Below are 20,562 nucleotides of genomic sequence, written 5' to 3'. Positions count from 1 at the left end.
TATACCCCGTTGAACATGTGAATTATCACTGGAGAGTCTTTGAATTACTTTGTTTTGTTTACTATTCTGGGATTCTAGTGGCTAATACCAGTTCATCCTGCTTTGTATTTTCACCTTGCTGTTTTCCTCCACAGATTCAGAGCCCTCTGCGAGGTGGATGGGAGTCAGGGCTCCTCCTGTTAGAGAAGTTACCAAAAGTCCGTGAACCATTTTATAGTGCAGCTGTGTTGCTCCACTTAAAATCTTTTCTTGAACAACTTTTTTTTATGTTCAGGTAGCAGCTTTAGGGGATTTAAACCTTTGAGACCACAGAACACTTTAATACTAAATATCTAGAGTTGAGCAAGTCTGGACCCCTTCGTGGACAGGCGCACTCTCTCTGGGCCGCGGCCGGTTCTCTTCCGTCTCTTCCACGGGTACCTGAGTCCCGGGGCTCTAGCATTGCTTTTAATAATGGAAGCCACGCAGGGCCAGGAAAACTATTCACTTCCTGTTCCAGAGAGAATTGAAAGTACAAGTAAGTACTTTTCTCTGCTGCCACGTTCTAACTTTCATAAATTGGTGGTGGAAATCTTTAGGCACATCAACCATAATTCGTACTTATTTAATATTGACTGAACTGAAGACACCTTCCATGGAGTCCCACCCTTGCTTCCATCTAGACACACTGAATAATCCTCAATAAGAGTATTTTTCAAAGTACATAGATCCTGCTGGAGTACACAGAAAACCGCAAAAAAGCCACAAAAACTTTGACCAAGAAGTGTCTTGTATGTGAACATTTTTTCTAAATATTGATTAAAACTGTTTTTACTTCCTTAGTTACAGAATGCCTTTAACTTGAACATTTGGTTTAAAATGCCTTGAGCTTGCAACTTGAGCACCCGGTTTTGCTAAGTCACTGCTAACTCCCAAGCATATTCCTCTCAACAGATGTACCATGGCTGATAGGTTTAGCCAAAACTAAAATGCTTATGAGTAAGATGTAAGAGATCTAGATAGTAGACAAAGCAGAAAGTTAATACCAAATCCCTTTTTCCTCTTACTACCCTAGTCTAACTTTATTGTTTAATGTGACTTAAATTTTATCCTTTTTTCTGGTAAGGGAGAAAAGTGTATTTTGCTTTTATTTTAGTTGTCCTGTTTTTACATGTTTTTAAACTTCACCAGGGTAAAGTAACTTCTGTTTTTTGAAAGTGTTTTGCAGCTAGCCCTGCACTCACTGGCCATTTGTCTAGGAAGACATCAAGTCTGTAGTTAGTTGTATTTTTGAAGTATTGTTCCTCATGTGGAAGAGACACAGGGTGGATGGAACTGCTTACATGTTACAGTGAACCACTAGCAGAGAATTTAATGTACATTAAAATGTAGAGTTCTAGTCCAAAGTAGTTTTGTTTTCAGTAAAAATATTCCAAGTAATTAATTAATTGGGCACCTATGAATAGTTTTGGTTCTATTTTCAGTTTTGGCTATATGTTTTAACTATAGCAGGATTTACATAAAATACCAGATGACTAAGAAAGCTACTTTTCCACGGGTGTTTTATCAAAACATAATGGCATTAACTCATAAATTTCAATAATTTTCCCCAAAGTATATTGCTTCCATAATTTCAACACTGTGGCAGCTGTATTTAGAAAATAAAATTATCTTCACTCTGAAAGGTAAGATGAGGCAATTGATGAGAGAAAAGAAGCATTTGGAAACATATTTGGAGTTTGTCCCTGGAGGTCAATGCACAGCGTTAGGAGTAGTTTTGATGACCACCACAGGAAAACCGGAAAGATACCTAACATAGTATCTTACCACATATTTGCATTTGTTAAATTGTGGAAATATACATTCTCTGTAAAATCCGGGGTTACTTTCAGGTTTTAATGCTCTTATCCAACCATCTACACATAACATGTGAAATTTAAAGCAAGATAAATACATGATAGAATGACCATGTCGTGTTACTTCCATCATCCTGCTGTAACACTGCCCTTTAATTGTAAGGTCAGTTATATCCACCAGCCAGCATTAAAGTTCCCATAACGTATGTCCTTGACCTTTCAATAATATAATTCTGATTTTAGTGGAATAATCCATTTGTAACTGGTTTTTTGGATAAAGTAAGAAGCAATTGGGTCATTTTAGTTCCTAGTTCTTAATTTATCATCCTAATCTTTGTTCTTTCATGATTTACAAGTGGTCTTAATTTCTGGTGTTCACTGGTAATAATTTTGGTTATGTCAGAATTGAAATGTATCTGATGACAACTACCAGAGGCTGTTATCCCAAGATACAAAAAACAAAATTATCAGGCAAAGTAACAGTTTCATATTCTAAGGAATTAAAAGCATTTTTTTTTGCTTTAGACCTTAAAATTAACTTTAGTTTATATAATTTAACTCTCACTTTTGTAAGAGGAGCGAATTCAGGGCAAGAATAAACATGCAGCATTATTAACTGGTGAGAAAATGCTTACAAGATTCTGGTTGCTTTTCTACAAAAGGCTTTGTTGGTGTAATTCTAAAATCTAAAAATCTCTGCACAATGAAAAAAATTCATTAGTACCCATTTGTAATATATAGTGGGGTTAGGTTTAGTTTGGGGGATTGATGCAGGTACATAGAGCCCCTTGACTATCTGCATCCCACCTGCTCCACTTTCTCCTTCCCCAGGCCTCTTCCCATCTCCAGAGTCTACCTCCCCTTTTCTTAACATGTCTGTTTTGTTCTTTTTGGAGGGTGAGGGGCTCTCGCTAGAGAAACCATGCAATATTTAATCTTTTGTGTCTGGCTTATGTCATTCAGTGTTACCATCTCAGGATCCTTCCCTTTTCTTACAAATGACTCAAATTTTCTTTATAAATGATCAGAATGAAACTTTTTTCATCAGTCTGGCACCCAAACCTGACCTCCCCTCATGGTCTTTTATCTGTACTATGTAGTCTTTCTTTATCCCACTTAATACTTAGATTTTTCTGCAGAAATGTTACATTTCATTATAGCTGCTGCCACAAACCATGCTGAATCATCGTACTACATAAAAGTTGAAAAACAAATTCTAAACAAGTTGCAGTTAAGGGGTTGTGATCTGTAGTAACTGGCTGTTAAGTAATGCCCAAAAGGAACATGAAGTGGAAAGTTTTTGGACAGAACGGCAGTGTCAGTATTGAGGAAATTCCTACCAGGGAAAAGGATTGCTTCGAATCTGTTCAAGTTGCTGTAACAAAATGCCATAGAATAGTGGCTGGGAAACAGCAGGAGTTTCTTACAATTCTGGAGGCTGAAAGCAGAATCGGGTTGAGTTCTGAAGTTCTCCCTGGATGCAGACTGCTCTCACTGCCACCTTTTTTTATAAGGGCACTAATGTTCTTGAGGGCTTCACCCTCATGTTCTAATTATCTCCCTAAGAGGGCCTCCTTCCTACATGTTAGAAATTCAGGGAATTTGGGGAGGACATATTATATTAGTAGTATGATGGCCTTCCTTGCAGTCCTTACACCAGCATGCTTAGATAGTAAAAAATACTCGGACACTAAACATTATTCTGACACATCTCCTTCAGTGCTGTTGTGATAAATGTCAAGACCGTCATAATAGGGAGAGAATCAGGCTGTTACTACCACAGTGTATTTGATGAGCAGTCGGATTGTCAGTGGAGTATTACTAAGAGAAAACATTAAGGATTCCGGCTACAGATTCATGCTGAAGGTAGGCCAGATTGATGTGGTGTGATGGGTAAGGAAGGGTTTGCCCAGCTATTGAGGGTGACCAGCCATGGAGGATGGGGAATCCTCTAAATTAATTTAGCATGGGTTTTGGGTAAAACTGGACTAGGTAGAGTAAGATGGCCCAAAAATGAAGGCTGGTCAGTAAAAATGCTGAAAAGCTTGTATAAAATCTAGGAAAGGAGCATTTTTGTTGAGAACTAGATGTAGGCCCTATGTATACTTGCCACCTGGATGTCCAGTATAGAAAATGGTATCTTGAAGGGGTATTGTTAGGAAAATAAACATGTATGGCATTTGCATGTCACAAGCAGGTAAGGCATGATTTCAGGCAATATTTTGTCATCTACCGGGCCAATAGTACTAGGGGAAGCAGTTGAAAACAGCCAGAATGTTAAATGATTATCTGAGGTTTTTTAAAAATGATTAATGTTTTTATTTTTCGTACTGGGGATCAAACATCTGACCTTGCACTTGCCAGGCAGGTACTCAGGTCACCAAGCTAAATCCCTGGCCCTGGTTGGCTGTTTTGCTTTTCACAGGGTATCACAAGTACTCAGCAGTTTTCAGGCAGAAATGGAATCCAGTTTAGATGCCAGGAGCCTCACAGAATTAGAAAAGCCAATTGCTTTTCAAACTTGGAATAGTAGAAAAGGTTCAAAACTGTTTCTTTGAGGTGTGGGACACAGACAAGCTTAGTAAAACCCTTCTCCAAGTCGTTGGGCCCAACAAGGGGTCTTGGCCATGCAGCAAAAATCTGGTTGCAGCTCTGGGTGTGGTCTTATTTTCAGCTGGTCTCCATTACTGAGACAGGGTTATGGGAAAACAAAACTCAAATCGAGAGTCTGATCTAGAAAAGGCTTAGTTGTAGTGCCTGGCATACAGAGCTTAAAAGCATATAGATAAAAAGGCTTGAGTGTTTACGAAATTGCACTGCAAAAGAAACGTAAGCCTGGCTTTAAAATAATGGGCACCAAACTCATAATAGCAAAAAAAAAAAGCTGTTTTCACAACTCCACGGGAGGAACATCTCCCCACTTCTACCTCAATGTGGTCATGGGGGGAAGTGAAAAGAATTACATTTTGGTAGGGAAGTCCTCTGCCTGACATCTGCATTGAAGTCTAAACAAGTAACGTGACCACTGTTAGGGACAGAATCTTCACAAGGTCTCAAAGGAGCATTCCATAATTCTGTGAATCTCATACTTTATCCCATTTTCCAAACTGTGTCTCCCACTATATTATAAATCAGGGACAAGCACTCATAAATTGCTTACCAGTTTAGAGATTAAAATCTACAACCATTAAAAACTAAGCCAGTAGGCCTCAAAAGAGATCCTAGATTTTGAGTTAAACCATTAACTGACTAAGGAGGGTTTGAGTACTTTCTACTTAAGAGTAAAGTTTGCAAATAAATATTTAGTAGTAAGACAAGAAGGCTGTGCCTACAGCTACTAATGGCCAACAAAATCAGTTGCCTGCTTCCAGGAGTAAAGCTGTAGCTAGAACGTGGTTTCCCAGGAAAGGACTGTAGTTTTCAGCCACTCCTCTAGATGTGAGTCTCCACCCAACTGGAATGTGAGAAAACACAGCCCTTGCTAAGCTCATAAAAACCTGGCTAGATGTGTACTATGCTAGATGTGCCATGCTCTCTTGTTTGCAAATTAGAATAATGGTGACCGGAGTGTCGGCACGTTGGAAAAAGGCAGAGCTGTCTCCGGTAATTATGGTTAATGGTGTGCAGCAAAGCTGACTGACTAGCCTGTGATGCTCACTTCAGAACCACTGCAGAGGGAGAAGCTTCTGTGTTTTATATTCTGTTTCACCGGGTCTCATGTTACAGTAGCTAGCCTAACACCTAGAACCTACTTTCCCCTAGAGATCTTGTGTCCTTTTCTTTCAACACTTATGTATGATATCTTGCAATATTTGTATTAATAAAAATACTATTTCCCTAAAGACTCAAAACCAGGCACGTATGTAAGATACACTGTTCATGCTGTAGCAGTGAACTCCAATACATCACCACCCTCCCTATCACCTCATTTATTTAGACAACTGTATCAAAATGCAGTCTCTGAAACAGCTTTTTATTAAACAGCAAAGCAGAACTGCAACACAATTTTAAATATTTTTAAATTAGGTCACAAAAGGGATGCAAAATGGGTGCAGTATGACTATTACATATTCATACAGCTAAAATCATCAAATCTTACACCAATAGATAAGATTATTCCATTCATTAGAAGTAACTCAAATCCAGTAACCATAAGCTACATTAGTAGATCTCTTTTCCTATAACGTTTTATATTTGATATTCCTTTACTAAATGCAATCTATACACACTTTAAAAACTGATAAAGAATGACCGAAACTCCACAAACCAAGTAGTTGAATTTACAGAAAATTCTGGGAGAACAAGTGAGAGAAAATACTGTGATAGCAATTATCACAGAGTAAAATCTTCCCACTTATCCATAACTCTGACACTAATACATTCTCTTAAAGAATTCTGCAAAAGTTAATCTGCTAGGAGCTACAAATAAATCTGGAGACATAATTGGCTTCTCTACTAACATGTGACTTACAAAAACCATTCAAACTTAATCCACTTTCAGACATATTACTCTGTGCCAAAGAAAACAAACTTCCAGTGAAAACATTTGGAGTTGGTTAATACTTTTTATTGAGTTATTTTCTACCCTGTTTCTATTTTCCCTATCTTTTCACATATCAACTGAGTTATTTTGTGCAAAAGGAAGTTTTTAACAAACCTTCCCAATATGAAAATTCAGTATTAAAGAAGTATCTTCACTTTCATAGACTTAATCTGTTTTTAAATGATTAAAGAGAAACTAGCAATCCTAGCTTATTACTATCACAAATGACAAGCCCTAACTGAGACAGTATCTTATTTTGGTTAAGTTGCAAGAATTAGCACTCAGGTTACTCTTAGATGATTAACTATTCAAAGCAACTTTACAAATGTGAAACCATTTTTTTTCCTTAGGCGAAGGGAAATGGGAAGGAAGAGGCAAATGGAGAAGAGGCACAAGATGGTGGACACGGTACATAAAGCTGTGCATTCAGTACATGATTTTGGTCACTTTTTCACAACATGGTGGTTACTTCCTGTATATCTTACTAAGCCTATAATAAAAGACATTACTAAACCTATATATCAAAGCAAATTCGATAAAACATCTTCAAGTTTCATAAATATATGCAATTCTAATTATAAAGTCTCTACAATACATTTGCACGTTTTTAGACTAACACACACATTCATGGAAGTCTTCTGTTATGCAGTTAATTTTGTCTAGGTTTGACATTATCTTCATAAATATTCAATGAAGCCACAAAGTACTGTAACTTTCGAAATCTATCCAAGTGTTAAAGAAAAGATTCAGCAGCAACTCCATCAAACAAGGGAAATATCAATCCCTTACTTTCTTTTGCTTTTTGTGTCAGTTGTCTGAAAAACACTAGAAGCAGACATGAGGTTTTCTATATACTGTCCAAGAACTTGGTTTTCAGATTTTAACTTCAGATTTTCTTCCTTAACTGCATCTACTCTTGCAGAAAGATCTATATAAAAAATAAAATGTCCATTATTAATACAATGATGGCAATAATTCCACATTACAAAATATTTAACATTCATTCTTAAAAGAAGGGCTGCAGGTAGGTGAGGATGTAGCTCAGCGGCAGTACACTTGGCTGACACACACAAGGCCCTGGGTTAAATCACTTAGGTCTGCAAAAATAAAGAGATGACAATTTAAATTTTCTGTTTTTAAAGTCAGAGTACTTTAGCGGCCACTAAGTTAAAAAAAAAAAAGAGTGCAAATCAGTAGATACTAGTTCCTAAGAAATTCTACATTAGACTCAATGTTGTTCTTTGTGAATAATAGCATTTATGTGATTTAACCCTTAAAATGGTCAAAGAAAACAGATTTTTAAAAAATGTAAATGCCTTAAAATAGTCTTTTGAACTGTTTAACATATGCAGTAGATTAACACAATTGAATTCATATGTTGGATATAAACAGGCAGTTTTCAAACAACTGATCACTTTCTATTTTTATACTAACAGCAAATTTTAAAAGATCAGGTTCTGATGATCAACTGAAAATGAGCCTCATTTACGTACTTAATGCAATCAAGGAGCCAGGCACTGTCTTAGAAGCAACTTCAAAGAATAAAGGAGCGTTTGGCCTGCATTCACGAGGGGATGCAGCGTGGGGAGAGGAGCAAATAGGAAGTAGACAGACAGACAGCCTGTCACGGTGAAGAGCTGGGGGAGCAAAAGCACTGTGGGAAAGTCGGAAGGGTAAAGGTCACAAGAAGGAGAAGCTCTTTCCTATACTGATAGGGAGAACTTGACCACAGACCTTTCGGGAGTGAGAGAGTAAGTCATTTGTGCAGCTGAGAGAAGCGTGGAGCAGGGGCAACAGCCATCCCTCATGAGTGGAAGCGCGCGTGGGCAGGATGGGGCAAGAACAGGGGAGGCCAACAGTCTATGATACCAGTCCAAGAGGTAGAGTGTGACACGACCTTGAAGGGACCGTGCAAATCACACATGCTGTCAGCTCTGCCCAATGGGAAGCTACTGGAAGGTTCTCAGTGACAGAACTGTTCACCTCGATGCCCCACAGACCCAACCTTTTAATTTTATTAAACATGAAAAGATGTCACAGCTGTAGTATTAGTTTCATTTGGTGGGGGGAGAAACACCTCAGGTCAATTCCCTTTTAATCTCTGAGGTTAATATGCTTTTTCCACTGTGATATAAGCTTTATTACAGTAGGCTCAGTTACACATTGCCAGGATTTGAAAAGAATCCTCGAACCACACAGTACCATGTTAGACTTTCTTACTGAACTATATCTGTTGTTTAAAACTACCAACCAAACCTAAAACCAGGAGGAAAATGAAACAAAAAAACTATGAAAATGGACTTTTATACACACTAACAAATTTGGCAGTATAAATGTTTACAACTTCAGTTAACTGAATGTCATTCATAAAAACTGCAAAATGCAAGCTAACCTTCAAGTGTGTGTTGGAGTTCTAGCACTTGATTAATAAGTCGTGTTTTCTCCTCCAGTTCCACCTGATTTTCAGCATCAACTGCTGTAATGAAAAAGTTCAAATTTACCTATTAACATTAGGCACCACTTTTGTACTGTAGTACTTAAAAATCTCCACAACATTTTATATGTTATCTTAATTGATTTATACAAGAGCCCTCTTTAGTATAAAATTATATCCCTACATGGCTGATGAGGACACAAAGGTAAAAATAAGGAATGAAAAATGCCTTAGAGCCTCTCTAAAACTTAGGATTATAAATAAGTGAGCCAAGACCCAAACCTTCCAAAGATTATTTCCCTGCATTTTGCACTGTTAATAAATCAAAAGTGTCCACAAAAAAAGAAAATAAAGAGTATACCATCCATGTCAGCATTCATCATCTTGGGCCTTGGGTACAAACTTTCGGGCCTTGGATACAAAATTCTTGACGTATGGCCTGCAAAAAAGTAAAAGAAACACAGGCACATATGGTGACAGCATAGAAGCCCATTTTGCAAATGAAGATTCAGTGAAATTATGTGACCTAGAACTCTTTCCATGTGCTTTGCTTTTCCAAAGAAAAAAATACCCATAGAAAAAATAAGCAAAGGGTACAACAGTACAGTTTACAAAGAGGAGTATACCAAGGGCTTCTTGGTAATCCAAATATCACATAAAATTAAATAATACTATAAATTTATTCCACTGTTTTTAAAAGATGATCAAATGCTAGCAAAGCGTTATAGAAAAACAAATGCACAAATATTAATATGTATCCTTTTTAGAAAGTAGTACAATAATAAAAATGTTTTGTAAAAACATTTAAAATCCTCCTTACTATTTTACCCTAGGAATTTAGCCTAAGGACAATTACAAAGAAGATAAAACATAAGAATATATTAATTCTTCAAACTTAACAAACCAGTAAATCAGAGACAATGTAACTGTCCATTCACTGTGATAAATCACAGTTGCAATTTATAATGGAGTGCCTTTTAAAAATAATTATGGTTACTCTAATAACATGGGAGACTATTTACAAAATTATATGTTTATTGATGTAAATTATGTGAAATAATAAAAACGAAGAGAACACAGCATATTAGGGATGACGGTAGGAAAGAAATCTTTCTCAAAATCTTCAGTATTCATGTTTAATTTTTATGCATAAAATTCAAAAGAAAACACTAAGTATTCTGAATCACTAACAGAATAAATTTAAAATGTCCACTTCTCATGTAGTTATTCTTAAATCAAAACAGATTAATCCGGACAAAGATAAGTAAATATACATAAACACTGTACTATTGCAATAAAAGGCTCCAAAATTTAGAGAACAAAATTCCTATGAAAAAGTTCTGCTCTATTTTTAACAGTCATTTCACATTAAGTGCTCAAAGTTTATTAAATTTTACTGGAATATTACTGAAAAGAGCTCTGTTAGCTAAGCAATCTAGACCTTTTGTCCACAAGTATTTACTAAATACCTAGCATATTCAAGGTGCCTTTACATCTTCATATGTTGAACAGTGGAACCCAGACTGTGGAACAAAGATGCCTAGATACTAGAAACAGAATCACACAATCACAAGGAAGAAATATCTATCAATGGTTTGGTTTCTGAAAAAAAAAAAAAAAGCAGAAAAGGAGGGTCAAGAGGGCTTATATAACATATTCAATATTGAGGAGGGTGCACGTCTATAATCCCAGCACTCAGGAGGCTGAGGCAAGAGGACTGCCAAGATTTCAAGGCCAACCTGAGCTACAAAGTGAGTCTGAGGTCAACCTGCACTGTAAGACCTTGTCTCAAAAACAAAAAAAGAATGAGGAGAGAGGAGGAACACAAAAGCAGTGTCACAGGACAGTGCTCCAGGTACCACACAGCCTAGGGGAGCACTGCTGACATCATAATCTATGTGAGCCTGCACCCCAAGGGCTACATGATACAAAACCTGCATGTTGTACATGCAGCTCTGCAGACAGGTACTACCTTTAATAAAGTGGACCAGCGCATTACCCACCCCTCTTCACAACAAGTGACACTTTTCTTTTACTGTGATGTGATGAGATAGAAGTGCTTCAAAATGCTATTATACATATTCTCAGTATTTCATTAGATTTAAAATAATAAAGTTACTTATTTTACATATGGGGTCAAAGGGTTTGTTGATTTATGTTAAAAATTTTCTTTCAAAAGAGAATCAATCCTCAAACTGCATCGTGTCTACATTAACGCTTTCTGCATCCTAACATGATCTAGTGAAATCTTAGTGTTCAAGATTGTGATTTTCAACTACATAGTCCTTTTTATCTAGAATTGCACATATCACATCAATCCAACTTGATGTCAAATGTGCTTCTTTTGCTTAGTCACATAAATGCAAATCTGACATGAAGAAAATCCAGACAAAGCAGCTCAAGTGTGGGAATGCTGTTGCCATGAATATCTGGGATCCTGCCTCCCCTAAACCTCCCTCAGATCTGAAAGGGACATGGTCCTCTGAGATTCCTGAGTTCAGGTTTTAAAACACTTCTTAAAAAATCATAGTAAATTTTAATGCCTAGCTATATCTATCCTTTTTAGCAAAAGAGAATCTAGAATTATATTTGATCATTTAAATCTAGAAAGCAGACAGGTGTAAAGAAAATAAGAATCATGTGGCAAACATCAGAACAAGATACATTTTTTTTTTCTTTTTCGTTTTTATCGGTACTAGGGATCGAACTCACGACTACCTGCTTGCAAGGCAGGCGCTTATGCTGCTGAGCTAAATCTCCAGCCCCTAAGATACATTTCTTTTCTATGCCCACACGCTGAATTGTGACCAAGGACTGTCACCTTACCCAAAACATCTCTGTTTCTCTTGTGATATCTCTTCTCAAGGAGTTTTCACAATGATTAAGAACATGGGCTTACATTACCTGCACTCAAATCCTAGCTCTGCTACTTATAAGCTCAGAACCATGGGCAAGATTAAATCTCAGCCTCTGATCTCAGGTGTAAACGGAGGTTCGTTGTGAGAAATGAATGGATTTATACATGTGTGCTTGTAAGTATTCAAACAAACACAGCTATTCTCTATTGTTTACCTTTTTGTGTTACAAAAAGAATTTCAGAGAAACCACTAGGTCTGGCTGTTTCATTTTAAAAATAAACCAACACCAAAGATGAGAATGGCTTAGGATCACAGTAGTGGTCCAGAGTCGAGACTAAAACAGTGGCCCATTCTGGGTTTTTTCCACTATTCCACCAAAAGGATTCTCCTACCTCAGTCCTCCCTCAACCACTCAACTTTTCTGTGTCTAAAACTGATTTTAATTATCTGTTGTCTACTTACTGAGGTGCTTGTAAGACTGCAAAAATCTTACATGTATTATTTTATATCAACAAGGAACCTGCAGTTTACAAAAGTGGGTATTAAATATCAGAAAGACTATGCATTTTGCCTTACCTTTCACAGCCAATGTATCAATAATTTGAATCCACATCTATCTGTATGGCCCGGTTTTTCTACTATGCAAGAACAAAACCTCCCAACAAATAAAACACCCCACTTAATTATGGCCCTAATTTTTAAGTCTGGCAAATATTTTGCAACACCTTATATCAAACTTCTTTGGTTCTACTAAGCAACTGAAGATAAATTTCACTCGCTTTAAACTGCATCAACGTTAACGTGGTTGTTTGGAGTTGTTTAAATTCCACTTTGGTTCATTTAAGTTAGGCACGTAATTCCAGTTTAAAATTCCACAAAACCAAGGAACTGTTTAAGAATTTAAACTTGAACTAATTCCTCAAGGAGTGAAGGCCAGCAGCAAGTTTCGTGAAAGCAGCAAAGGTACCAGGATTCCTAGGCATCACTTTGGATGCTCAGGAATAAATAGTAAGATGTTGGGGTCACGTCCATCCTTAATACTGCGACATCAGTCTGAGACAAGACACACTGTATAACAAATGTATAGTCGCCTTTCAGGATTGCATGTTCTTTCTCCTTTCCAAACCTTACTCCCCTAAAATCGTTTAGCAGGGCTCTTGAGAAACTGGCGCAGAAACAAACGCAGTTCCTGGTTCCAGCTCCAGGAAGATGCCCCATTCCTCCTTCCCCCGCTTCCTGGCCTCCCTCACCATCCCGGCTCCGGCGGAGGCCGAGTACCGGCTGTGATCCTATCCCACCCATGCCGCCCCACGTCCCACTCCGGCAAGAGGAAAGGCCTGGTGCGCGTCCGAGCGCTGGGGACACCGCGCATTCCCCTTTCCTTCGGGCCCCGCCGGCAGCCCCGCCGGAGGAACCCCTGGGCTTGGTCGCGAGGCCAGGAGAGAAAGGATGCGCAGGGATGCTGCAGGCGGTCAGGCCTCAGCCCCCCACCTGACGCTCAGCCGGAACGCCGGGCCGCGTCCAGCCAGCCTCGCCCGTCAAACCCTCGCCGACTACCCCAAGCACCAGGTAGGTCCTTCTGCGCCCAGACTGGACCTCACCTTTAGCCTGAGGGGCCGGGTAGGTATGGGATGACCCAGCTGATGCCTCAGCTTCGGACGCCTCTGACCAACTGACACCAGCAGACACGCCCTCTCTGACCACGGAGCGTGCGCCGAGCGAGGAAGCCCGCCCCGCCCCATTACCCACCAATCAAAAACCAAAGCTGTACGCCTGCGCATTAGCTGCCCGCCGCTAGCGCGCCCTGATCCACCTTTGCCATAACAAAAGGGCCTCGATGCCCAATCAGAATTAAGGTCCTTGGGGGCGGGTCCGGAAGAGCAACAGCCAATGAAAGCATGGAAGCGGATCTCGGCGTGAGAAGACTGACGGTCACCCAGCGGTTCTTGTATCATCTGAGCCTAAGAATTGGAGTTAAATGTAGTTGGAAAATTCTAACTACTGTCAAGAAGGAGGCGGCTGTTATACGCGGGATGAGAGAGAGGTCAATCAAATTCAAGAATAGGACATTAGCAGACATCAGAGAAAGCAAGCTCGTGCGTACTACGGTCTCTCGATTCCAAAAGCAGACTTCTCTATATGTTTACATTTTCAGAATCAGAAATCTCACCGAGTATAGCGCTAATGAAGTGTTTCTCTCTGTATTTCTCCAAACGGTTTTCAAATCTTTTACTACTCCTGACCCCCAAATGACATTTTAGAATTGCGAAAACCCTATACTATAATGCCCTTTCACTCACCTTATCGTCAAGTTTGATTTTCGCATCATCATCCAGAAGTGGAGGCTTATCAGTAAACACATTTTTGTTCAAAATCATATATGCGGGGTCATACATGCGGGAGGGACGAAGTGCTATGGGCCAGCTTTGAGGTGTGATGTAATCTCCACGACGCTGTTATAATTTAGCACCGAGAACAGAGTGCCCTATGGGATTTTGTCCTTCGTAGAGCGCAGGACGCACCACATTCTTGTTTTAACTTCACAGGAGTGAGCTTTATGTGTACCCTGTTCTTGGTGTTTTCTTTCTAGCATAGCTTGCTGACACAGCCTTAATCCTTTTAAGGACTGAATTTAAAAAATTCTCAAGTTGTCTGACCACAGCATACAATTTGGGGAAGTTTACTAGAATGCAATATAGGAGCTAAATAGATGAGGACAAAATCTAACATAAACCTAATAGGAGTGCCAAAAAGAGTAGGGAAAATGAGTGTAATGGCTGGAGACAGTATTGGAAGAGGAATGACTAAGAATTTTCAAAAATTGTGAAATGTTTGAGCCTTCAAATTCAAGAAGTCCATTTTTTCATACATACTCCCATCCTGAGGATGAACCCCGGGCCTTGCAAATGTTAGCCATACACCCTGCACTGAGCTACAAACCCAACCAGGTAAGTACTTATTAATGTAAGTACTAACATAAAGAATTGTGTGCAGGGGCTAGGGATTTAGCTCAGCGGCATACGCACCTGCCTTGCAAGCAGGTGGTCATGAGTTCAATCCCCGGTACTGATAAAAGAAAAAAAAAGTTAAAAAACAATTGTGTGCAGTGCTGAAACTATTGCAGAGCACTAAAGACCAAGAAAAACTATTAAAAGCAACATTTTTTCTATAACTTAAAAAAACTAGTTGTGATAAAATATATATAACAAAATTTATTATCATAACCATTTTTAAACTCAGTATTATTAAGTATTTAACACTGTTGTGTGATCAACCTTTAAGTCTCTTCATTTTCCCAAACTGAAACTCTATTCTCATATAACAATCCCTGCTTCCCAAACCCTATCCCTCTGGAAACTCTATTCTATTTTCTTTAATAATTCAGCTCCTCAGGGGCTGGAGGTTTAGCTCAGCGGCATAAGCACCTGCCTTGCAAGCAGGCAGTCGTGAGATCGATCCCCGGTACCGATAAAAAGGAAAAAGACAAAATAATAATAATAATAATAATTCAGCTACTCTAGGTGCCTAATAGAGGTGGAATAACTTACCTTCAGTGCTTGTCCATGTTGTGGTGTACTGCAAGAATGTCTTTTTAATGGCTGAACAATCGTATTTGCATATCCATTTATCTGTCCACAGACACTTTGATTTCTTTTGGTTTGTGAATAGTGCTGCTGTGAACATGGTTGTGCAACTCTCTATTCCAGATTCTGTTTTCAAGTCTATACCTGGGAGTGAAATTGCTTGATCACATGTTAATTCTATTTTAAAGCAACTTGTGAAATGAAGATCATAATATATACATTATTGCATTGTTACTAGAATTGTTAAATTAGGTAAAAAAATAAAGCACTGTAAACTGAAATGACTTTGGAATCAGAAGTCAAAGAATATGGGTTAAAATATGTAGCCTCAGCTTAATTCACTCCTGTTCTTACTAAAATCAAAACATCGACATGCTTTCCAACAAAGCCTGGGGGATTTCGGAACACACTAGTCAAAATAGCCAAGATCCAATTCAAAATTATTCAGTTTATGGACAATCATGAAAACCTCAATTCCTGTGAGAATAACAAGCAACACGTATCAATTTGAGGTGAAATGATTCTCAGCAGCTATTACCAAAAAGTTGAGCAAGCAATCATGAAAATCACTGACACAGGAACTATAATTAAATGTATGAGCAACATAAATATGAGATATAAATAGGAATCAAATGGAAATTGTAGAACTAAAAGAATTAAGTACTCTTACTTTTTATAAAACATAAAACTGCAAAGATAAAAGAAGAGTGAATTTGGTAATTTTGGTAGAAAGTATCCAACCTCAACAACAGAAAAATTATTTTAAAAAATGAGCAAAATCTCAGGAACCAAAGAACAACAACAAAGATCTAACATTTGAGTCATCACAGTCCTGAAAAGGAATGAAAACCAATATAGTAGCTTATTTTGGATGATTTTCTTTTTCTTTTCTTTTTTTTCTTTTTTTTTTTTTTTTTTTTTTGTGTGTGTGTGTGTGTGTGTGTGTGTGTGTGTGTGTGTCTTTTTCCTTTTTATCGGTACTGGGGATCGAACTCACGACTGCCTGCTTGCAAGGCAGGCACTTATGCCGCTGAGCTAAATCCCCAGCCCCCTGATTTTCTTAAATGCAAAAGAAAAAATTTCTCTACAGTAGGCAATGATTATTTTATAGCAGTCACCTTTTTAAAATTTCAGAACAAAACTGTATTTGTTAGAGAATCTAAATTTTAAAAATTTTCTTATCTCTGCCCAGTGTTCAGTGTCTCTACTCCCAGTATGAAGGGAGACTGAAGCAGGAAATTACTTACGCCTAGGAGTTTGAAGTTTGAGGTCAGTCAGATGTATGTCACACAGGCAAAAAAAAAAAAAAAAAAAAAAAGAATAGTATATACCTAAATGGAGGGAAAAAGAGCATAGAAAAGAATTTTGGCAAACTGTTGATGAAGTGAATATTCATTAAGATGTCTGTTTAATTCATGCTTCCCTTTTTGAATAATTCTTAAAGGTGGCCAAGGAATTTTTTAAAGTTCTTTCTTCTGAATAAAGATACAAATGCAAATAGAAACCACTGAGATTGCATAGGAATATTTGATTATATCATAAACATTTGTATGGTCTGGAATATGTGAACATTGATATTATTATTCATTTAAATAAAGCACAAAATTAAAATTGCCTCCTTGAAGAATGGGGAACTCTATATGGAAACTTGTTACCCAGCAGTGTGTTATACAGGGAAGAAATGACACATCATATACAAAACTTCCAAGATCATTTTGCTGTTCAGTTTGACAGAGTCTCATCACCCACAGAAAAACTTCTAACTTGTCTTAAATAATCAGAAGATTCTAAACATGTGGATATTTTAAGGTGAAATATGCTAAATGGAGGTATTTTGATAATTCAAGTGTAACCAGGTGTGCTCCCTGATATGGGAGGCTCATTAATCTGCAAAAACATGTTTTATTTCATTCCTAAAGAACTCGCATTTTCTTCTCTCTTATTTTTTTCCCTTGAAAGGTTACTGAATTCATTGGAGAATGTGATCTGGAAATTAGTGATTAAAGCATATATTCTACTTGCCAAAATTTGATTTCAAAGCTATGCTTAATAATATACCATGGCATAGTATTCTATACTTAGGAATATAAAGGTGTCATAGTACTATCTGGTAAATTAAATTGTTCATGCATACTTTACCTAAGATTATAATTTAATAGCCAATAGTTGATTAATTTGACCAGAGTCATTTGATCAATTAAAGGAAATTTAAAAATTTTTAGAGAGTCTCTCAAACAAGAACTGAAGAAGACTTCAAGATCTACATGGAATCTAACTTTGCACTTCCAGGTAAAAATGAAAAATACTTAGAAATCATCCTGTACAGTCTTGTTGCTTATTTATCTCCAAAGTATTTTGTAATCAATGTTTCATCAAGACTAGTGCTTATACTTCTAGTTTTACAAGGCAAACTTTTAAAAATAGTTATATGTTTGTTTTATTACATACAAAATATGTAATACAATGAACTCTCCATTTGCAGACGTTGTTGCTTAGAATTAATCCAATTTAAAATGACTTTAAGCTAAATTGTCAGTTTAATGTGGCAAAAGTTTCAAAGTTGTTATCCATATGACCAGTTTGGAAAACACTGATCTATCAACAGTAAAACAAACATTGGTTATACAAAGAAGAAATCTGGATTTCAGTTCTGTTTTAGCCTTAAGTTGCTCATTGAATTTGTTCTTCATTTTCTACTTAAAAGATTAGTTTGGTATGTGTCATGTACTAGAATATCTAGTTCTATCTGACGCTAACTATAAGACTATGGGGCACGAGTCACTTTACTATAAACCTCAAATGAGGACTTGAAATAGACTGGATTAACTTCTCTGAGTTGATTGTCTCTGACCACTCAGCTCTTAAAAGCCAGCATGCCTAGGTTCTCAAAGGCATTTCCTACACTATCTTTGAGTTCCCCTTTTCTAGTTTTATGATTCTCTAACTCTACACAAATCTGCATTTTCAACTATTTCAGCTGAGGATATGCTATGCTAAAATGTTGTTAAAATAATCTAGCTTGAAAATCAAAAGTAGGGCAACCCATTTGGGACCCTTCTGTCTCTCCATCTCTCTTTCAGACACAAGCTTTCTTCCTCTCAGTAAATATATTCTGCTTGTACCCTCCATGGTTCCTAAAATTCATTCTTCAATTTTAAAGAGCATGAACTCTTACTGGACATCTGTAGGTTGGGCGTTTCATTCCTCTATGTCACTTGCAAGTCTTCACCGAGATCCTTGGATGGAGATATGGCCAATGCAGTGCCAAAGCCCGTGACTTCTTTGGAATTCATTCTTAAGCAGTGGAAGATGTTCAATCCTTACATGTTGAAAAAGAACCATCTAATATTTCTCTGAATGTGTATGTGGCCTACATACACCCTAGGGCCAAAATGGAGTGCAGAGGGAAGTGTTAACTAATCAAAATGATGCTAAGACTGGTTTTTATAAACACAGTACATATTGTTGTTCACATATAAAAACTTAAGGTTTTCATTGGTCAAAATAGTATATTAGTCTGGTTCTCATACATTATCAAAAATTTAGAAATAATTATAACTAAAGCTAGAGGGATTTATGACAAAATGGCAGACTCCCTTAATATAGAGATCTAATAGCTGATGGTAGGAATTGGTATCTCTTAGAAATAGTTTCCAAACTTATCTGTCAGCTCTAATGCTCATGCTTTGATGATACATGCTTTGATTAAAATTTGTTCTTGCATAAAGGATGCCAAACCCCAAGTAATCGTACAGATAAAACCAATAACAAATATCCTAGATTCTTTTTAGATTGTTTTTACTGTAACCCACCAGATCTTGTCCAGAAAGAGTTATATGATACCTATCAAGGTCTTAATTCACTTACTTAGTGGGTCTTAACTGACACCACAGCTGTTCTCTCTCTCTCTCTCTCTCTCTCTCTCTCTCTCTCTCTCTCTCTCTCTCTCTGAAGCTTTCTTTCAATAAATATATTCTCCTTTTTAAAAAAATCAAAAGTAATCATTTGGGTCTGGAAGCACTAAAATAATGATATGCACAAAGCAATGCTTTAAGGGGGATTATAGCAGTAATATCTTAAACAATAGTTTTCGGTTGCTAACAAGGTTCTTCTAAAGTCTTAGGCTGATAATCAGTCTTCTTAGTTTCAGTTACAAGCTTACTCCTCTTCGTTTTTGGTTTCCTTGTAAGCACTTAGAAAAAGAAAAGAACCAGCTCAGGAGAGTTCTACATTCCGAACAAGCGGGCACATTAGTGTAAGTGCTGACAAAAGACTCCTGGGTCAGAGCCTGAGGACTCTTACTCACAGTGCACCAGCAGCACAGGCTTTGTCCTGGTTTGTCCTGTTCCCTTTTTCCCCAGCCATACCAGGGTGAGGCAAAAGCTGGGACAGATAATTGCATAGGCAGTGAGTCGTGGTACAACAGAGAAGCTTTGCAATTCTGGGATCCATTGCTTTCATGGTAAGACAGAGCAAGCTTACTCTTTAACCAGGCGAAGATGTCGCCTGGTCTCTCATCCCTTAAAATCACATCGCTCTGAAACACACTCCATCAAAGTCTGGGTCAGGGCTTGTGCTTGTACAGCAAGAAATGAAGTGACACCTAGGACCCATGAATAATCTTCAGCTCACCGACAAATTCCTATTTCTCTCGTTTCTTCCATATACAATGTCTCAAGGGAAATATCCCCAAATGTCTTGGAAAGCATTGATAGGATGCCTACATTACAGTTCACAGAGGAAGGGCAGCTGGAGATTGAAGAAACATCGGAGGTCTGTGGTACATTAATAACGTTTTAAAATAAATCAAGCAATATTTTTAAGCTCTCCCCCACCCCATTTCTTTGTTAGTAATTGATCTAACCCTGCAAAATAAGGAAGTAAGAACAACCCAACGTGCACATTTGGTTAAAATTAACAACTACCAAGGTAGTTCAGCATAATCATTACAACTAAGCACATGTTCCTACATGAAGCAAAGACCCAGCCAGACCCAGCTTCAAAGTCTTGAAGCTAAGGAGAAAGACCTGCCCACTTCCTGCTCAGAACTGGCCTCTGGTCTAAGGGCTGATGACAACTAGTTTCAATCAGTTCACGTCCCTTTCTGCTGCAGAGAGCCCCAAACTCCTCCAGTTCACTCTGAAGATGGAACTGTGGACTCCAGAGTTTGAAGTGGACTTTTCCTTATGTACAATATGAAGCCTATTACAAGCAGATACCGGTCAGCTTGTACATTGGGAGGATGTGGATTCAGCCTTCCCAAGCACACTGTAGTCCATCTCTCTTACCCTCTGACATTCCTTGGGAG

The 20,562-nt window shown here is 37.9% G+C and overlaps 1 protein-coding gene across 4 annotated transcripts in view; it reads right to left on the bottom strand.

Moving 5' to 3' along the window:
- Positions 1-5,787: 5,787 nt before the first annotated feature.
- Positions 5,788-20,562, bottom strand: part of Scoc (short coiled-coil protein) — a 33,378-nt gene continuing 18,603 nt past the window's right edge. The window contains exons 1-4 of one of the 4 annotated variants that reach the window (XM_023560324.2): positions 13,272-13,426; positions 9,174-9,251; positions 8,771-8,854; positions 5,788-7,306 (exon numbers count right to left, since the gene is read on the bottom strand). In XM_023560324.2, coding sequence (XP_023416092.1) covers positions 7,164-7,306; positions 8,771-8,854; positions 9,174-9,195 — 249 coding nt within the window. In that variant the 5' untranslated portion in view covers positions 9,196-9,251; positions 13,272-13,426 and the 3' untranslated portion in view covers positions 5,788-7,163. Of the gene's footprint in view, positions 7,307-8,770; positions 8,855-9,173; positions 9,252-13,271; positions 13,429-20,562 lie in introns of those variants that run through there. The other 3 variants (XM_063260799.1, XM_063260801.1, XM_063260800.1) reach the window with 3 other exon arrangements.

The sequence above is a fragment of the Cavia porcellus genome, unplaced genomic scaffold (assembly GCF_034190915.1).
Source record: "Cavia porcellus strain 051 isolate PalLab524CR breed Dunkin Hartley unplaced genomic scaffold, mCavPor4.1 scaffold_14, whole genome shotgun sequence".
NCBI lineage: Eukaryota > Metazoa > Chordata > Mammalia > Rodentia > Caviidae > Cavia > Cavia porcellus.
This window is presented reverse-complemented; position numbering and strand designations above follow the sequence as displayed.